At 32.0% G+C, this 16409-nt stretch overlaps 1 protein-coding gene and 1 long non-coding RNA gene across 3 annotated transcripts in view; one reads left to right on the top strand and one right to left on the bottom strand.

The window, feature by feature from the left end:
• LOC115884943 (ubiquitin carboxyl-terminal hydrolase 34) overlaps nucleotides 1-15181 on the top strand; it is a 32563-nt gene extending 17382 nt beyond the window's left edge. The window contains exons 31-49 of one of the 2 annotated variants that reach the window (XM_030903664.1): nucleotides 800-985; nucleotides 1038-1164; nucleotides 1240-1427; nucleotides 2646-2784; nucleotides 2845-3006; nucleotides 3715-4041; nucleotides 8255-8534; nucleotides 9600-9741; nucleotides 9819-9933; nucleotides 10040-10230; nucleotides 10301-10478; nucleotides 10554-10673; nucleotides 11212-11328; nucleotides 11664-11895; nucleotides 11996-12228; nucleotides 12321-12524; nucleotides 12864-13001; nucleotides 13103-13349; nucleotides 13570-15181. In XM_030903664.1, coding sequence (XP_030759524.1) covers nucleotides 800-985; nucleotides 1038-1164; nucleotides 1240-1427; nucleotides 2646-2784; nucleotides 2845-3006; nucleotides 3715-4041; nucleotides 8255-8534; nucleotides 9600-9741; nucleotides 9819-9933; nucleotides 10040-10230; nucleotides 10301-10478; nucleotides 10554-10673; nucleotides 11212-11328; nucleotides 11664-11895; nucleotides 11996-12228; nucleotides 12321-12524; nucleotides 12864-13001; nucleotides 13103-13349; nucleotides 13570-13844 — 3601 coding nt within the window. In that variant the 3' untranslated portion in view covers nucleotides 13845-15181. The remainder of the gene's footprint in view (nucleotides 1-799; nucleotides 986-1037; nucleotides 1165-1239; nucleotides 1428-2645; nucleotides 2785-2844; nucleotides 3007-3714; nucleotides 4042-8254; nucleotides 8535-9599; nucleotides 9742-9818; nucleotides 9934-10039; nucleotides 10231-10300; nucleotides 10479-10553; nucleotides 10674-11211; nucleotides 11329-11663; nucleotides 11896-11995; nucleotides 12229-12320; nucleotides 12525-12863; nucleotides 13002-13102; nucleotides 13350-13569) is intronic. The other variant, XM_030903665.1, reaches the window with a different exon arrangement.
• A 147-nt stretch (nucleotides 15182-15328) lies between these two features.
• Nucleotides 15329-16157, bottom strand: LOC115884944. The gene is made up of 3 exons (XR_004050645.1): nucleotides 16014-16157; nucleotides 15685-15785; nucleotides 15329-15631 (listed from the first exon to the last, which is right to left on the bottom strand). It is a non-coding gene; the product is annotated as an uncharacterized LOC115884944 (long non-coding RNA).
• Between the last annotated feature and the right edge of the window lie 252 nt (nucleotides 16158-16409).

Below are 16409 nucleotides of genomic sequence, written 5' to 3'. Positions count from 1 at the left end.
ATCAAATTACCCGTTTAAAAGATATATTCATCGTCAAACTTCAGTGCACAATAATTTTAACAGTTTTTGGTTCGATCAATTCTTTGTTTTTCAATTCAATTTCTTGTTTTTGGATTGATCAATTCGATCAATTCTAATCCAATTATATCTCAGTTGATAATAAAATAAAAAAACATTTTTTTTTCATAAAAAAAATTGATTTTTTTTCTTCTAGATCAAATCTTTTTATATTAAATTTGTCATAAAAACGTTATTTATTGGAAATTTTATGAATCATTGACTCTAAGTTTGGTTTGGTAAAAAAATAGTAGATACCGAGATACGAATTTTTCTTTCTAATAAGAAGGGAAAATAGAAAACTGAAAGACGGAGGACCTTCCTATTGAAATTAAGAGCTCATAACTTGGAGTTAATTTTTTTGAGGTGTCTACCAACCTTTTTTTCAGAGTATAAAGTAAAAAAAATAGTCGATTTTTTTGACCCACCCTAATATACTGTACGAGGGTAGTCATAAAAGTTTCAGAACTTCAAAAATTTTCTTTGGTCATGCTTGTAGCCTCTACTATCTTTCTTACTTCAATTCGACAGTTGTTTTTTTGACGTCAAACAAAAACTAAGCATCGAAAACGACTGAAATCTTAGTGGACATCTTTCAAGAGATGCGCAGATTTTGTTGCATGAATGTGGCCTTAAGTATAAATGGAGAGTTCAGAAACTTTTTAAACCACCCTATATAGTGTTTCTTTTTTTATATTTAGTTTTATGTAGACTTTTTTATTTATGTATTTCTCCTATCTAGATGTCCTCTGGGAAGTACCGATTCTACTGAGAGTAGTTCAACTAACCTAGAGTCGGTCGAAAGTACCGGTAGTTCGTCTACACCAACGATGACGTTTGAACTTAGCAAAGAGTTGGAGGACTGGATTTGGCAGGATAACATGCATTTTATTCAAGATAAAAATATTTTCGAGCATACTTACTTCAAGTAAGGGAGTTACTAATTTATACACAGTGCTTTATTAATCGTAATTTTTTAGTTTCATGTGGCAAATTTGCGGACATATTCCTAAAAGTATTCTGCCCATTGAGCCAAACATAACTCAAAAAGCTGCGCAATTATCCACGTCGTTTTTTATAGAAACTTTTATTCACGCTAAAGAAAAGGTATGTATATAAAAAAGCATCTAATATACAGGGTGATGCAGTTTTTTATTGACTTACCTTTCTTTTTCTTTCCAGCCCACTATGGTACAGTGGGTGGAACTAGTCACCAAGCAATTCAACGCATGCCAAGAGGCGTGCGTTTGGTTCTTGGAACACATGGCTCAAGACGTGTGGTGGCCTGTGCAAGTGTTGCTCAAATGCCCTAATCAAATGGTGAGGCAGATGTTTCAGAGGCTGTGCATTCATGTGATACAGAGGCTCAAGTAAATATATACTGTTTGTTCAGTTATGTTTCAACTTATTTGTCAAATATGCGTTTTAGGGTGTGTCTGAGATCGGTTCATATTGTTTAGAAAATTTTAAGTACATTCTGAAATTATTAATTGAGATTGTTCCGTTTTTATTAAATTCATGTAGGTATGTTAAGCTTCTTTATTCATTTTGATTGTCTTTTAATGTATATTTTTTTTTCAATAATATAGGAACGTACTTAAAATTTTCTAAACAATACGAACTGATCTCAGACACGCCCTAAAACCTTTGAATAAGAAGACTAAGGAAGGAGCATATCAAAAATCTTAGGTACACCGCGTTGGGCCTCAAATATGGCCGACTTAAATTCCGGTTTATCAGTGCCGTTCTAATTTTATTTAAAAAATGTAAAACTATGATGTAGGGTAGACGTGGGGTAGACTCAATAATTTGTTATTTTATTTTACGTTGTGAATAAATGTTGGTAGTTATTAAAATTCTTATAAAAATATATAATTCTTATAAAAATAGATAAGTTATAATAAGTATTTATTAACACAAACATCCGATACGCTACTGAAGCAGGTAAGTCATATTAACATATCAAAATTCTTTGACATCTGATCTTTGACAAGTAGTAAATAAAAGCTAAAATGCAAGAAAATATATAATTTAGTTAATTTAAGTGAATTTCATAAATGATCGGTTTACTACACGTATGTATATTATATAGTTACTTACTAGCGAAAAGTTGTTCTATTATTTCACTCAATTTTTGCCGAGATCTACCGCACGCTACACAATCAACTATTTTAGAGTATTTTTCGATAAATCGCGATAATGTCACTGTTAATTTAAGTTCTGCCACAATTTCCATCTAGATTTACTACCTTTATACAACTATCAGTAGTAGAATAAATAATAAATAATATAAAATAAGCTCCATAAAGACTGACAAATCCACAAAATTTGTAAATCAAATTCAAATGTGTCAAATGAATCGTCAAACAGAACTGTCAAGGATCCCCACCCTAGAGAGCTTTTATGGTGGCTTTTCCGCCCACCATGCATGAATACATGGATAGCATTATGCTCCTTCCTTAGTCTTCTTATTCAAAGCCTAAAACTCATATTTGACAAATAATGATGACATAACTGTGAACCATGGCTTAATCAGTCTTAATATTATCTTATCGCTCTATATTATTATCTTTTTTTTGCAATTTCAGGCAGTCTCATTCTAGTTTATATTTAAAAATGGATGAAGACGTGGACTTGTCTGAAGTGGACGACATCCAGAACGTCGACATCAGTAAAATTGGCAACGCCTCCTGCGTTACTAAGTTCATAAAAACCCTTTTATCCTTGGTTAGTGCAAATAAAGCAAAAATTTTTAGGGTTAAATAACTAATTGGATTTTTTTTCAAGATGGAACACGGTGCTAAACCCCACTTAAAACATCTCACAGAGTATTTTAATTTTTTGTACGAGTTTAGTAAGATGGGGGAGGAAGAATCAAAATTTTTGTTGGCCGTGGGTGCCATCAATTCAATGGTTCATTTTTATTTAGGACAAAAAGTGAATGATTTTGTAAGTATTTTAAAGTTTTTTTTAATATAATTTTTTATCTACTAAAGTGTTATAGCACTTGGAGATCAGAAATTAAATAATATTTTTATATATTTTGTAAGATATATACGGAATAAATGTTATTGTAGCCGTTTTGAAACGCTTGTTTGGAGTTTCTTGTGACACAATTTTTATGAATTTGTTGTGTTTTTTTTATTTACTTCATAATTGATTTTATGCGAAGTATATAAATCTGGAGAGACATTGTGTCATATGTAACTTATCATACAGTTTCAGGGCTTTGATAAAAGATTTTTTACAGAGACTGTCTAATTTGTTGAGCTTCTCTAAGCATTCTTTGATCAACTTTGAATGATGGTTAATGAGCTGATTGGTTTTAAGGCTGCTAAAAGAATTCAATCAGAAAAATATAGAATTTTCAACATTTTTTACAAAAAAAAACATGGGCCTGCTTCTGAGGTCGAAGAGATACCCTCCATGTTAAATATTGATTTCAATTCAATAATCTACATATATAAAATGCTAATGTTTATCTGTGTCGTCTCTACTGAAGTAACGACTTGCTCTAGAAACTGGCTTTTTTTACTAAAAAATAGCTAATTGGCTCTTCTAAAAACTGTCGTCGTTAAAAAGAAATTCAATTTTCTTCAGTGTTAATATGATTCTATAGTTCGTTTTTATCACATTTTGACGGTATATTTTTGACAGGTTGATGTCAGTGAAGGCGAAGAAGACGACGAAATGGTCTCCATACCCTCCGACAAGTACAAACCGGCCAGTTTAGACAAAATGATCACTTTGGTAGCGTCCCTGGTCGAGAAAAGCAGGGATTCGAACATGAGACTCCAGCTGAGCGAGAAGGACTACAACGCGGTGGCGGGCGGCAAGGGGTTTTCCTTCCTATACCAGCAAATCAAGGATAATATTAACTTGCAACAAACGAGGAATCTCATCCATTCTTTGTGCAAGGGAAACAATCAGTTGGCTCAGAGTATTATTTGTATGATTTCTCAAGCTATAACTAGGCATTCAGAGGTGGGTTTTTGATTTTTATTCAGTTATTTTAATTCATTTAAATGAAATACCTAGTACCCTTGTATATGAATTTTTAAAGTAGCTCAACCTAAGGCGTTTATGGATGTAAAGCACCAGATGGCGGGGCGTATTTCATAGTCTGTTACTACAGAAAAATATTTTTTGTTACTCTGAATTTTGAAGCGACCAATAAAAATAGAGAAAATAAAAATCGATAATTTTCGGACTGTGCCAATTGGTTACTAATCGACCAGATACTTTTTGTCTATTAGATATGCTATTAAAAGCTGGTAATTATACAATTCGACCATTGTAAATACCCGACAAATTCCGCAAGGCCGACGAGGCCGATGTTTTTCACTGATAAGAAAAAAAAATGTTTGTTTAGATAATTTTCGAGATATTTTTTCTTTCTGAATGCATATTTTTAAAGTATTTTATATTCTTTGTCCGCTTGATCTATTATACTGGTCGCACGTATCGAAGTTCTGTTTCTTCTAGTTTTAAAAAATGTTCTTATTTCTTTGTAGTTGTAGTCTAAAATTAGATTAATTTTATTTAGTTTAATTATAATGTTTAGTGTAGAATACCAGAAATAGTTTAGTAGTGTTTTTATAGTTTATTTTGTAGTTAAGTAGTAGGTGAAGGGATAATTTGGTTATTTTTTCTTTTTGTTTGATTAATTAGTAAGTTTGATAATTTTTTCAGTGTAGAATACAAGAAGTAGTTGTGTAGTGTTTTTATAAGAGATTATATTCGTTTATTTTGTAGATGAGTAGTAGGTGAAGATATTTGGGTATTTTTTATTTTTGTTTTTCTTCTAATTGTAGTAATTCTATTAAGTATTGTGATATATACACTATATGTATCTTCCTTCAACTTCGTTGAAAAGTGCGTTATCATATAATTTTGGTTTTCTGGTAGTAGAATATAAGAAAAAAAAATCTGATCATGGCTCATAAATGAAGGCTTACTACAAGATATTTCGAAAAAAAACAAATTTTGGCTATTTTAAAACTTGTCTCTAGTTCCATTATAATCTATCGTATGATCAAATAAAAACGGCGTCAACGATGGCTATGAAATGAAGATCGCTGACATTTTATATGTAAAATTATATGGGAAATATCATCGATCGTCATTTCATAGCCATCGCTGACGCCGTTTTTATTCGATCATACGGTATTTTAGACAAAAAGTTTTCAGATAAAAGTTGTAGATAATCACATACCTAGTGTGTTTGTGTTTCCTGTTTTTTTTTCTAAAGCCTGTCATTTTTGACATATGACACAAAAATATGTTTTTTTTAAGTTATAGCCAATTCTTTTCTTTCTTGGCTAATTTCCATACCAATAATACCATGCCGAAATTAGTTTGCATCAAAAATGTAGATGTTTCAAAATGTAAAAGTTTTATGTTTTCAAAAGAAAAATATCGTAAAATTCGTAAAGCACTCAATTTAGAATAAAATAATCTAAGCATGAAATGATTCTTTTATAAACCTGCATTAAATCAAGTTAAAATAGGTATGTAACTTTTTTTTTAAATATTAATTAACAGCAATTAGCATTATCATAAATTATAAATAATGTACCAACATATCGAAATAATAATTTCTTTGTTAATACGGTTTAGAATTCTTAAAATAACAGGCAAAAATAATCCACAATTTACAATAAAATAAAAGTTTCGTTTAAATTTCTTAATCAGCTGATCACTATTAAAGTTCGCAGAAACCCGGGGCTATATTATTACATTACTCTGAGGAAAATAACGAAAATAATCGATATTTTTGACTCCGCCCCGAAAGGTTCACGATTTGTCCTCCAGTTGGCAGCACATTTTGTCTAGTCTGTTGAGCAACTTTAAGAATATATAAACAAGGCTAGTACATAGACATGTTTAAAAGATAGACTAACCATATTTATACCATCGGTCCCCAAGTATAACATATAAAGCCCAATAAAAATGTTTTTTTAACCATTTTTACTGAAAAAAATATCACGCTACTATTGACTAAAGCTTCATTCAGAACCCCGCAATTAGGGGAATAAATTAATGGTATCAATTACACTTTATACTTTTTAGCCCACGGCCACACAGAAAGCGTTTTGCGTTTTTTGCGTCTCAAGCGCTTTTTGCGATTTTACCGTTTTAAGCGTTTTTTTTCGATTTGTGTCCAGTAAAAAACACGCGAAAGACGCGGCAGGTCTGCAGTTTCTATCAAGATGTCAATTAGTAATGGATGTCGCAAGCTCGTGGATTCCCGGCCCGTTCAACAATCAATCCTGTGAGAAAGAGATAGGCGAGATCGGCGCGGTTAGTGTTGAAGAGACGAAGATAAAAGATGCTGGGATTGAATAGTGGACGGGCCGGGGCATATATTCGGCGACAAACACAATCTACTGCTAGTGCCCAGTGGTGTGTGTAAAAATAATAATTATTATTTGCCATTTATTTTACGAATTTTGGTTTATATGTGTATAGTTTTGTTATCTTGTAGTATTGTGGTTACTTGTTGTAATTATAATATAATATAATACAGAATTATAATTATATAATAGATTAGTAAATATGTATATATTACTAATTGCTAACGCTATTTTAGGACATGATTTATGAAACTTTTTGGAGTGAAACTTCTTTACGCGCGCTGGGAGTAAACATTCAAGGCCGTGAGATACGAGCTAACGAGACGGCCGCAGCTCTGACACACGAGCTAGTTGTAACGAAACGTGTTAACGGCTTAGAAATACGTAGTGACGCGACGTATATTTGTGAGCAGTCCACGTGTTTATCAAAAATATTGATATTTTAATACAAATTTTATAAAAGTGAATCAAATTATTACGTGTAAAAAACCATTTGTTACACGTAAAAAATTATTTTGATTATTTTACGCGAATAAAACTGTTATACGTAAAAAACTATTTTTTACGCGTATAGAACTATTTGTTACGTGTAAAAATCTATGTTACACGTAAAAAAACAATTTTTTTACGTGTCAAAAACTTAATGTTTCTGGTAAAAAAACATTTTTTTTTCTATTAAAAAAACCTTTTTTACGCAAAAAAAAATTACGTGTAAAAAACTATTTGTTACACGTAAAAAACTATTTTTTACGCGTCAAAAACTATTTGTTTTTGTTAAAAAAACCTTTTTTACGCAGAAAAAAACACTTTTTACGCATAAAAAGTATTTTTTACGCTTAAGAAAATATTCCTTTAATTTATTACTTTTTCAACATTTCAAACATTTCCTTCAAATATTTGAATTTAATAGAATCTTCCTAAACGGTAGATGTTATCATAAAAATATTTTTAGATAATATCCTAAAATGAAAAAAAATGCATACCATGTATTTAATTTATTTTTATTGTATTATTAAATATTACGTCCGCCTATGACGGGTCTCATAGAAAACGCTAAAGACGCTACAGAAAACAAATTGATTTGTTTTCATTTGCGTTTTTTGCGAGACACGCCGAACGCTAGACGCTTTTGGTGGGGCCACTCCGATATAATCCTGTTATTTTGTTTTAGACGCAAAAGACGCTTCAGGCAAAAAACGCTTTCTGTGTGGCCGTGCACTTGTTTACGCGATCACAATGTTTAAAAAACAATTAAAATTAATAGAACATCCTAGCAAAAGCTTGCGTTAGTCACTTGTATCCATAGAGGAAGCTTAATATTTAGCTTATAAAACAATCAACTTTTGATTTCTAACCACAATTTCTGTTGGCGGAAGATAACCAAAATCCAAAATGAATTTTATCGCAAATTTTGAAGTATAATTAGTGGAAAAGTTAAAAGTTTGATAACTTTTTCTACTAATTGAAAACGTCTACCACTAATTTTGACGTTCTGAGGTTCTGTTCTGTCAGTTTGAAATGTTAATGTCTTTCTCTATGGATACAACTGACTACCGCAAGCTGTTGCTAGAATATTCTGTTAATTTTAATTGTATTTTTTTAGACATTATGAATGGTCGTAAATTCTTAAGTATAAAGTATATTTGAAACCACTAATTTATTCCACTAACTGTTCTGAACGAAGCTTTACGTTTATCTATTTGTATTATTTCTCTGAGAGTATTCGATAACATCTAGGGACAACTAAATATATATTTCTAGTGCACAAAACACCCCCTTATTTTCTTTTCAATGCACAAGTCGATGTCTCGTATAACCTTAGTTCCTTAACCACCCGACAGGTTAACTTGCAGGGTTGCCAACCCTTCTTCAAGATCCTCACGCTGCTGACGGAGAGCAACGCGGGATCCGGCAACGCCGGAGGCTCGAACCAGCCCTGTTTCACTCAGCTGGTGTTGCAGAAAGTGTGGGAGGCTGCCGAGTGTTGTCCTCACTCGGCGCTGGATTGGCTGGCATTGCAGGTTACCAGGAACAGGTTGGTGCACTCGTGGGTGCTCAGTTCGATGGACAGTTGGCTGGAACACTTCCTGATCGCTCACAGCAATCAGAGAGTAAGGAACAGTAAGTATCATGTGTGAAAATTGGAGATTTTTGGTCAAATTTAATCAGTGAATAAAAATACTGTGGATGGTCTCTTTTTATATTAATTCATTTAAGACCAAAGGTAGTAGTAGACGGATGGTAGTCTTTTTGAAAGAGGGTTGTTATACAGGGTGAGTCTTAAATAAGTGCAGTAAAGTAAATATTTTCAGGGCTGGTAGATCTCGATAAAAGAAACTCTCTTTACCATTTTTCAGATAAGTCCAAAATAACCGAGTTATTTAAGTTTGAAATTTTAAAAAAAAAATTATTTTTTTTGAAAAAAAATTGAGAGCCACCGGATTTTTTCCGTAAGTAAAGACGTAACTGTGGTAATATCAGAGATTAAGAAATTATACCGTGGGAAAATTTGCGGTGAACAGGCAGTTCTAAAAAGTTTTCGAAAAATATACAGGGAAATTTAAAAGAAAATGCATGATTTTTAACATTCCTGGGGTCGAAATATACCACACCTGAAAATATTTGCACTTATTTAAGACTCACCCTGTATATACCATACGAGATTAAAAAAAACGGCGTCTTGGCTGGAGAATGACAATCGGTGGTAATTTTAGCAAGGTCAAGCCCTATACGTCATTTATTTGGCCCGTACTCTTCTTTATGTTTTAATGGCACTTACTGCCTGCTTGTTTTAAGAAGGTTGTAATTTATTTGTATATTAAGTAAAAATGATTTTAAATGGTGTAGTTTAAAATTCGAGAAAAATAATTTTTTGGAAATAGATTTGTGTGGGGAAACCTTCAGTCCTTTTTTAATCTTTCTATAATTTAGTGTTAATTTTTGACAAGTTTTATGTCAATTATTTTAGTCAATAACGTCTAGAGATTGACCTCGATCATACGGTACGTAATGATACAAAATGTTCATACACGTAAAAAAATATTTTTTCTACTTAAGAAACTCATCAAAAATTATACTTTTCCTCTGGCAGAAAATTTTTAAATGGATAAAGAATTTTTGATCAGTTTTATAAAACTAAAATCTTTTTTTAAAACAAAGGTTTAATTTTAGACATTTTTTTTTCAGCCGCAGGGTACCTTTTGGTGTCGCTAGTGCCTAGTACCCCATTTCGTCAGAGTTTTAGAGCCTCGCACAGGATGAACAGGGAACCACAGCTGTCGTCTGACGCGCAAGTCATCTTGCACCAAATATATACTGCGCTTTTAAGGTAGGCTGTCTGTAACGACATAAGCCGTCATTTTGAATGCTTATTGTCGAAGATTTTTTAATTTTTTCTCAATTTAGGTTACTGCCTGCTGCAAAACACTATACCGATATGCAGCAGCATGGTACAATGAAGCTAACTACTTATTTTGCTCTTCTGATGTACTGCTGTATTTCTAGGACTGAAAAATTAATGGTAAGATAAAAAATAAGGTGTAAAACTAAAACTTTTTTACATTTCTGTTTTTTTTTATCAAATTGGGAGTGTTGGTTTCTCTAATTTTGACTCATTTTCTTTATAGTTTGGCCAGTATTTCCTTCAATTGTGGCATCTATTTCACCCCAAACTTTCGGAACCATCTATACCAGCGTACCATAACAAACAGGCACTTCTAGCTTTTTGGAACCATGTTTGTACCGACTGTCCGGAAAACGTACAACTTATGCTAGCTAACGCGCATGTCACCAAGAACATAGCCTTCAACTACATATTGTAAGAGATCATTTTTTAGTCATATTTTTTTAATTCTTTGACCTTTTTTTTTATTTTTTATTTCTAACAGAGCTGATCACGACGATCAGGAAATCGTACTGTATAATCGGGCGATGTTGCCAGCTTACTACGGCATTTTACGGATGATGTGTCAGCAGTCTAGAGTATTTACTAGAAATCTAGCAAACCACCAGAATCTACAGTGGGCCTTCAAGAATATCACGCCGCATCCTACTCAATATCCTCAGGTAGTAAAATTTTAATATTGACACAAATAAAATTATATTATTTTTTATTATTATTTTATTTTTTTATTGCGCTAGGCTGTGGATGAACTATTCAAACTGATGCAAATAATGGTGATGAAGCATCCCGACGCATCTGAAGCGGATCAGAGGGAGATATACACGTTCAAGAGAGCTACTCTGATGACGTATCTACAGGTACGTTTGAACTAGTTCTGTGTTTTTATTTTAATTTCTTGGATTTAAATATCAAAAATATTAATGAAAATGTCAATTTTTTATTGTTTTTATAATTTTTGTTACTAGTTAGAACAATTTTTAGCGTTCTGACAAAAAAAAACGAGAAATATTGTTATTTTGCTTATTTTTTAATACTTGGTCTGGTTTATTTGAACTATTTTGATCTTTTCAGGGCGATCGGACATAATTTGTAAATATTTTATACAGTTTCCTAGATGGTTTATTTGAAGTACTTTGCCTTTTTCAATGTTTAGACATTAGGATTTGAACATAACAATAGTTTTCAGACATTTTTATAACTTTTTTATTTGAACTACGTTATATTTTAGTGTTTAAACAGTATAGTTTGAAAATTACAATATTTTTATTAACGATAAACACTCACCTATCTAGTTTATTTCAGTGTTTGTGCATTAGAACTTGAAAACAACAGTATTTTAAGCGAGTTTCTATAATTTTCTAGCTGGTTTATTTAAACTATTCTTTTTTTTTTCAGTGCTTAGATGGCAGAACTAGTTGGGGCACCTTAATCAGTGCCTTCAAAATTCTAGTTGAAACCAACGATGACAAACTTTACGTTGTCTACAATGGAGGATTACAGATAGTCTTTGAAGTAAGTACTACATATTTAAGGCAAAATGTACCTTTATATGGGCTTATCATATTGTTCTATCTTCTTCTCAACTATACGTTTCTGATATTTACTAAATAATTAAATGGTGCTAAAAAGTATTCCCTTTCTATGTTGAACACTATAGTTGTCTAAAAAAATAGTAATTTTTTACATTGAAAAATATGTCGATTTTACAAATAACTAAGTCAAATATTGTTGAATTACAAGAAGAAAAAGAAAAGCTAAAAAAAATTATGTCAATGAATTGACATAATTTTCTTTACTCTTTACTGTTGTCCTTCAAAATAAATTGACCACCATGTATATTTTTGCAGTGTTTCCAAAATTTACACGTGATGCTTCATGAAGCGACCGCCTGTCACGTTGTGGTGGACATGCTGGAGATTCTGCAAATACTCTACGACCTCATGCACTGCATCAGAGCTTACAGAGATAAGGACTCGCGTAGCTTAGTTCTAGCTACAAAGGACTGGCTTGAAGTAATCAGGAAGTTAGCTACGTTGCTGAACACGTACAACCCACCCGAAATGAGATCACTCTGTATAGGTAATAAAGTCTTCTAATCTCAAAGCCGCGCCTGTGACATTCTCGATATTATCCTAATAATATGTACATATTTTTGTACATTGTATTTTTATTATTATAGATGTTTTGAAAGAGTTTGTACTGATCATGACTCCCGAAGCTATGCAAATTCTGGTTCCTTTGCTGTCACACTGTCATTCAGCCTTCCAGGACAGTCACGATGCAGTTCCTTTAGGTCCCTATTTTCCCCGTAGAGGTCACTCTATACCTATAGTAGCAGGAAAGGGCGGGGCCAGACCCCTGAGACCCATGGTTCAAATGACAGTTCCCCACAACCAACTGGAATGCAGCAGGGTAAGTATATTGAAATTATGTGGAAAAATAAAAAGATAGATTACCCTCGTAATTAAAGATAGAATAATAAGTAAGTTTTTTTGCGTTTTTAGGGTGTTGATCCTGATTATGACAAGGCTTTGGAGAAGTTTTATTCACCTTATCATGATTTTATCGATACCATTTGTCGATTGGCTGTAAACAATGATTCGGTGCCTGACGTATTGATAAATTTAAGCGCCATAGTAGGATTTGAGGCTGTTCCCTTACATTCCACCTATTTTCCGAAGTTGTGGCTTGATATACTAAAAGCGCAGGTATGGTATAACACACATAACTCTTTCCTAGTTATTTTATAGAGAATATCCTGTATATTTTATCCTTTCTGGGTTCTATGTAAAATAATAAACACATTTTGTTTATAATGTTCTATATCTAAATTTAACAGTTTTTTTAAAATTGTGTTGCCTGTATTTTAGAAAAGGTTTCCCTCTACTTAAATTTTTATAATAACCGATTAATTATTATACAGGGTGCTCAAAAAAACATGATAAAAAATATATCCAAAAACAAATATATATTGAAATGTCAACTATTTTAAATGAAGTCCATTGTTATTTTTTTTATATTATTAATTAATATCGTTTTTTTTTCAGCATATAGATAGAAAATACATCAGTATGCTGACGTCGTGCAACTATTTTGTGGACTATGTGGATGCTGTGTTATTGGATGAAAGATATGCCCTCACTGTAGATGTCATTTATGAATTTTTGACAGCTTATTTTCCAAAGGTAAGTGTACAAATGAAAAAAAAATATATTCTTGGTGGAAAATTTGGCAACGCTGCATAGAAGAAACGTATTAAAACAATGTATCTTTATGTTTTTTGTAGGTTTCAAAACATGTTCTAAGCGAACAAACATTGAGAATGATCAACTCAACGATTGTCTCCTTGAATGAGTCCATAGACTCACCAGACATCACAAAAAATCCCAGAAGGTTAGTTGGTGATTTGAGAGCCTTGATACTGATGTATGGTAGTCCAGAAGCCAAGCCTTTGAGTGTGATGAAGTGCACTTTGAAGGAACTGTTAGCCAAGGTCACTGTGGATATCACTAGCATGGAAGCTAAAATTAAAGGTTTGTTGAAAAACATTTGTTAAAATAAATAGCTTATATTTACAGTCTTTGAACAAAAATTGAGGATGGAGTATTCATGTGTTTATGCATTAGAGATAGAATTGACATCATGAACCCCCATTTTTAACAGTCCTGTTAGACGTTTCAAATGAGACATTATTTTAGACATATTATTTTTTTATTGATTTTTTAAAAACTATTTTCCGTGTTTTTTTTTTAGAAAGTACAGAAGAAACAGAAGATCAACCATCCGAATCAAAACCAGGTACCTCTAAAGACAGTACTGACAGTTCTACGGAAGAATCTGCCAAATCCTCAAAAGAAAACGCGTCCAGTGAATCGGAAAATCAGGGAAAATCCAGTAGCGGCGACGACGAGTCCACTGCCAGCGAAAATGAGACAAAACTCAGTGGAAAATCTGGAGCTTTACACGATCTACGTTTACTGGAACAAACTATTAACGAATTGGCGGCAGTTGCCGAGAAAAAAGCCTAGAAAGTGTGATTTTTCACGCGAAAATTCACGTTTTCTCTCCGAAAGGTTCTATATTTTGACAGCTCGTGATTTAACCTCAAAATTTGAGTCGAAAAACGCTTTATTTTTCGTATTTTTGAACTCAGTACCCGAGAAAATGTTACTCGGATGATCATAACCTCAAATTTTTAACTAAAAAATATGATTTTCCCCAAAAAAGTGCTATTAGGTTCTCAGAAATACTATGCAATCTAATGATACATGATTTAACCTTATAATTCTAGACAAAATACTCGTTTTCGTGTATTTTTACGCTTTCAGCGCCTACCGTGATATAGTTTTTTTTTGACCAGCAAACAATATCAAAAAACTGATGTAAGATTTTCCTTATTTTTTGATAATGGTAATATGAAATTGTGCAAAGTTGTTTAAAGGTGGCAGTTCTGACGTAAATCTTTTTGTTTAAAATGAATAATATTCTACAGGGTGGTCCGAAATGTGATAGGGAAACTTCGGCAGAATATTCAGGAGATAAAAATAATTAAAAAAGTTCGTATAAAATCATGTCCTAAAATTTTTAGAGATACAGGGTGTAGAAGTTTTATTTTTATTTGCCTTTTTTTCTAAGTTAAAAAAATGAAATATAAATGAATTCTATACCCTGTATCTCCGAAAGTAAGCACTTAGAACATACATTTGTACCAACTTTGTTACTTATTTTTATCTGCAGAATATGCTGTCGAAAAAAAATTTCCCAAATACAATTCAGCCGACCCTGTATATAAAGTTAAGCAAAAAAAATAGGATATGTTAATGTTCTTATTTTAAAAAGAGCTTCTATCTTGTTTGCATCATGTAATAAAATACCCTATGATTAGAAAAATCGGCGTCAAAGTAACTTTTCAATGACATCCGTTGATAATTTGTCAAAAATATTGTCAATAGTGCTCGTCCCGACATAGTAGGCTACTATGACGCCGTTTTATTTTCGATTTTATTCAAGCTTCGCAAAATCAATGCAAGATATATAAGAAGGCACGTGTCTTACGCCATTTCGTTTGTATAATTAAGAAATTTAGTCTAAATCACCCTGTATATATTTTGAAATAGAAAATATCTTTTTGTCGTTTTTATTTAGCTTTAATATGATGTCTTCTCGCGTAACTCACTAACGAATGTAACTAAAGCATGAGATGATTTTCTTAGCAGGGTTTTTTTATATCACATATATTTATTGTTAATTTTTATAGAGAGAAAGATGAAGAAGAAACGTTTGTACATAAAGTATATTTAGCATTATTTAAAGAAAAACCGTAACCTTTTTTAGTTTTCCTCAAAAAGACTGTTTAAAAAGTAAAATAAAGTATTTCTTTTTAACGTTTGTCTTATTACATGTATGCGAAATAACTAGGATTTAAATACTGTCATTTTTATTCACAGATATATTACCCCTCTTATTAAACAGGTCTTAAACTCTTCTTGTGTTCATTAGGAATAAGAAAAACTAATTTTTTATATTTCTATTACATTGATTTCTGATAACAAAATTTTAAATTAATACTACATTTTAAGCTTATCGAACTATACGACTCTGAACTTCAATTAGTCCTCTGATTGGCCTCTGTAATTCTTGACATTAACGAGTATATAAGCGGGAAGGGATAGGACTCCAACAGCAATCAAAAGACCGTGAACGAGTTTTTCAGCTGGGGATACCTTGACTGTGGGGGGCCCAGAGAGGTTCCTCGTCTGTTGACCGACTTTCTGAACTTGGGGGATCAACCTGGATGCTTTAGCGGCGAACATAGCTAAAAAAGTAAGTATTAAAAATGTATTCTATGCAAATATCTTGAAAACTTACTTGATTTTATGTTAAAAATGTGTTAGATAATCGAACAGGCCAGGAAAAAATCAGTGACAGATGATGTTACATCATATGGAATGTGTCAAATTTCTTAAAACCTACGAAACCAAAAATCCCTAGCTTTTTTCAATAATTTAACATTTTATTTTAGACTTAGATTAACAATAAATTTTAGATATTTCATCTTTTCTTTGTATTTTCTGCAAATCATGTTATCTGAATTAATCAAATAAATTCGTTAGGCACCCAAATATACAATTTTTATTAACGGTAATGGTGTCACAGCATAAGAAAACAATATTTTAATAATTTAAGGTATTATTTACCTTTGTTTTTCAATATACATTATCGAAGGCACTGTCAACTCCCCCAGATACATGCCCAGATACCCCCAAAATCACTTTTTGAAGCATTTTATTTATTGGAAAATTTATTTACTTTTGCTGTACTTGTTTATTTTTGTTGTTGTCTTTGTCCACTCTTTGTCTAATGCCTAACCATAGATTATAATTTAGACTCTCTACTTTTGATTATTTTTTTAGCATAATGACCTATATTGCCCTATATTTGCCTTATATAAGTTCAAGCCATTTAAGAAAAAAGAAGAGATAATCTATGTCAATCTGTGGTTGCCTATATTTCGAGCCATAAATATTAAAAGAAGAAGAACATTACTTTGATTCTGTGGTGACAGCTCTTTTAAGACCTGAAATATGAAAAAG

The sequence above is a fragment of the Sitophilus oryzae genome, unplaced genomic scaffold (assembly GCF_002938485.1).
Source record: "Sitophilus oryzae breed Bouriz unplaced genomic scaffold, Soryzae_2.0 scaffold_358_pilon_pilon, whole genome shotgun sequence".
Classification (NCBI taxonomy): domain Eukaryota; kingdom Metazoa; phylum Arthropoda; class Insecta; order Coleoptera; family Curculionidae; genus Sitophilus; species Sitophilus oryzae.
This window is presented reverse-complemented; position numbering and strand designations above follow the sequence as displayed.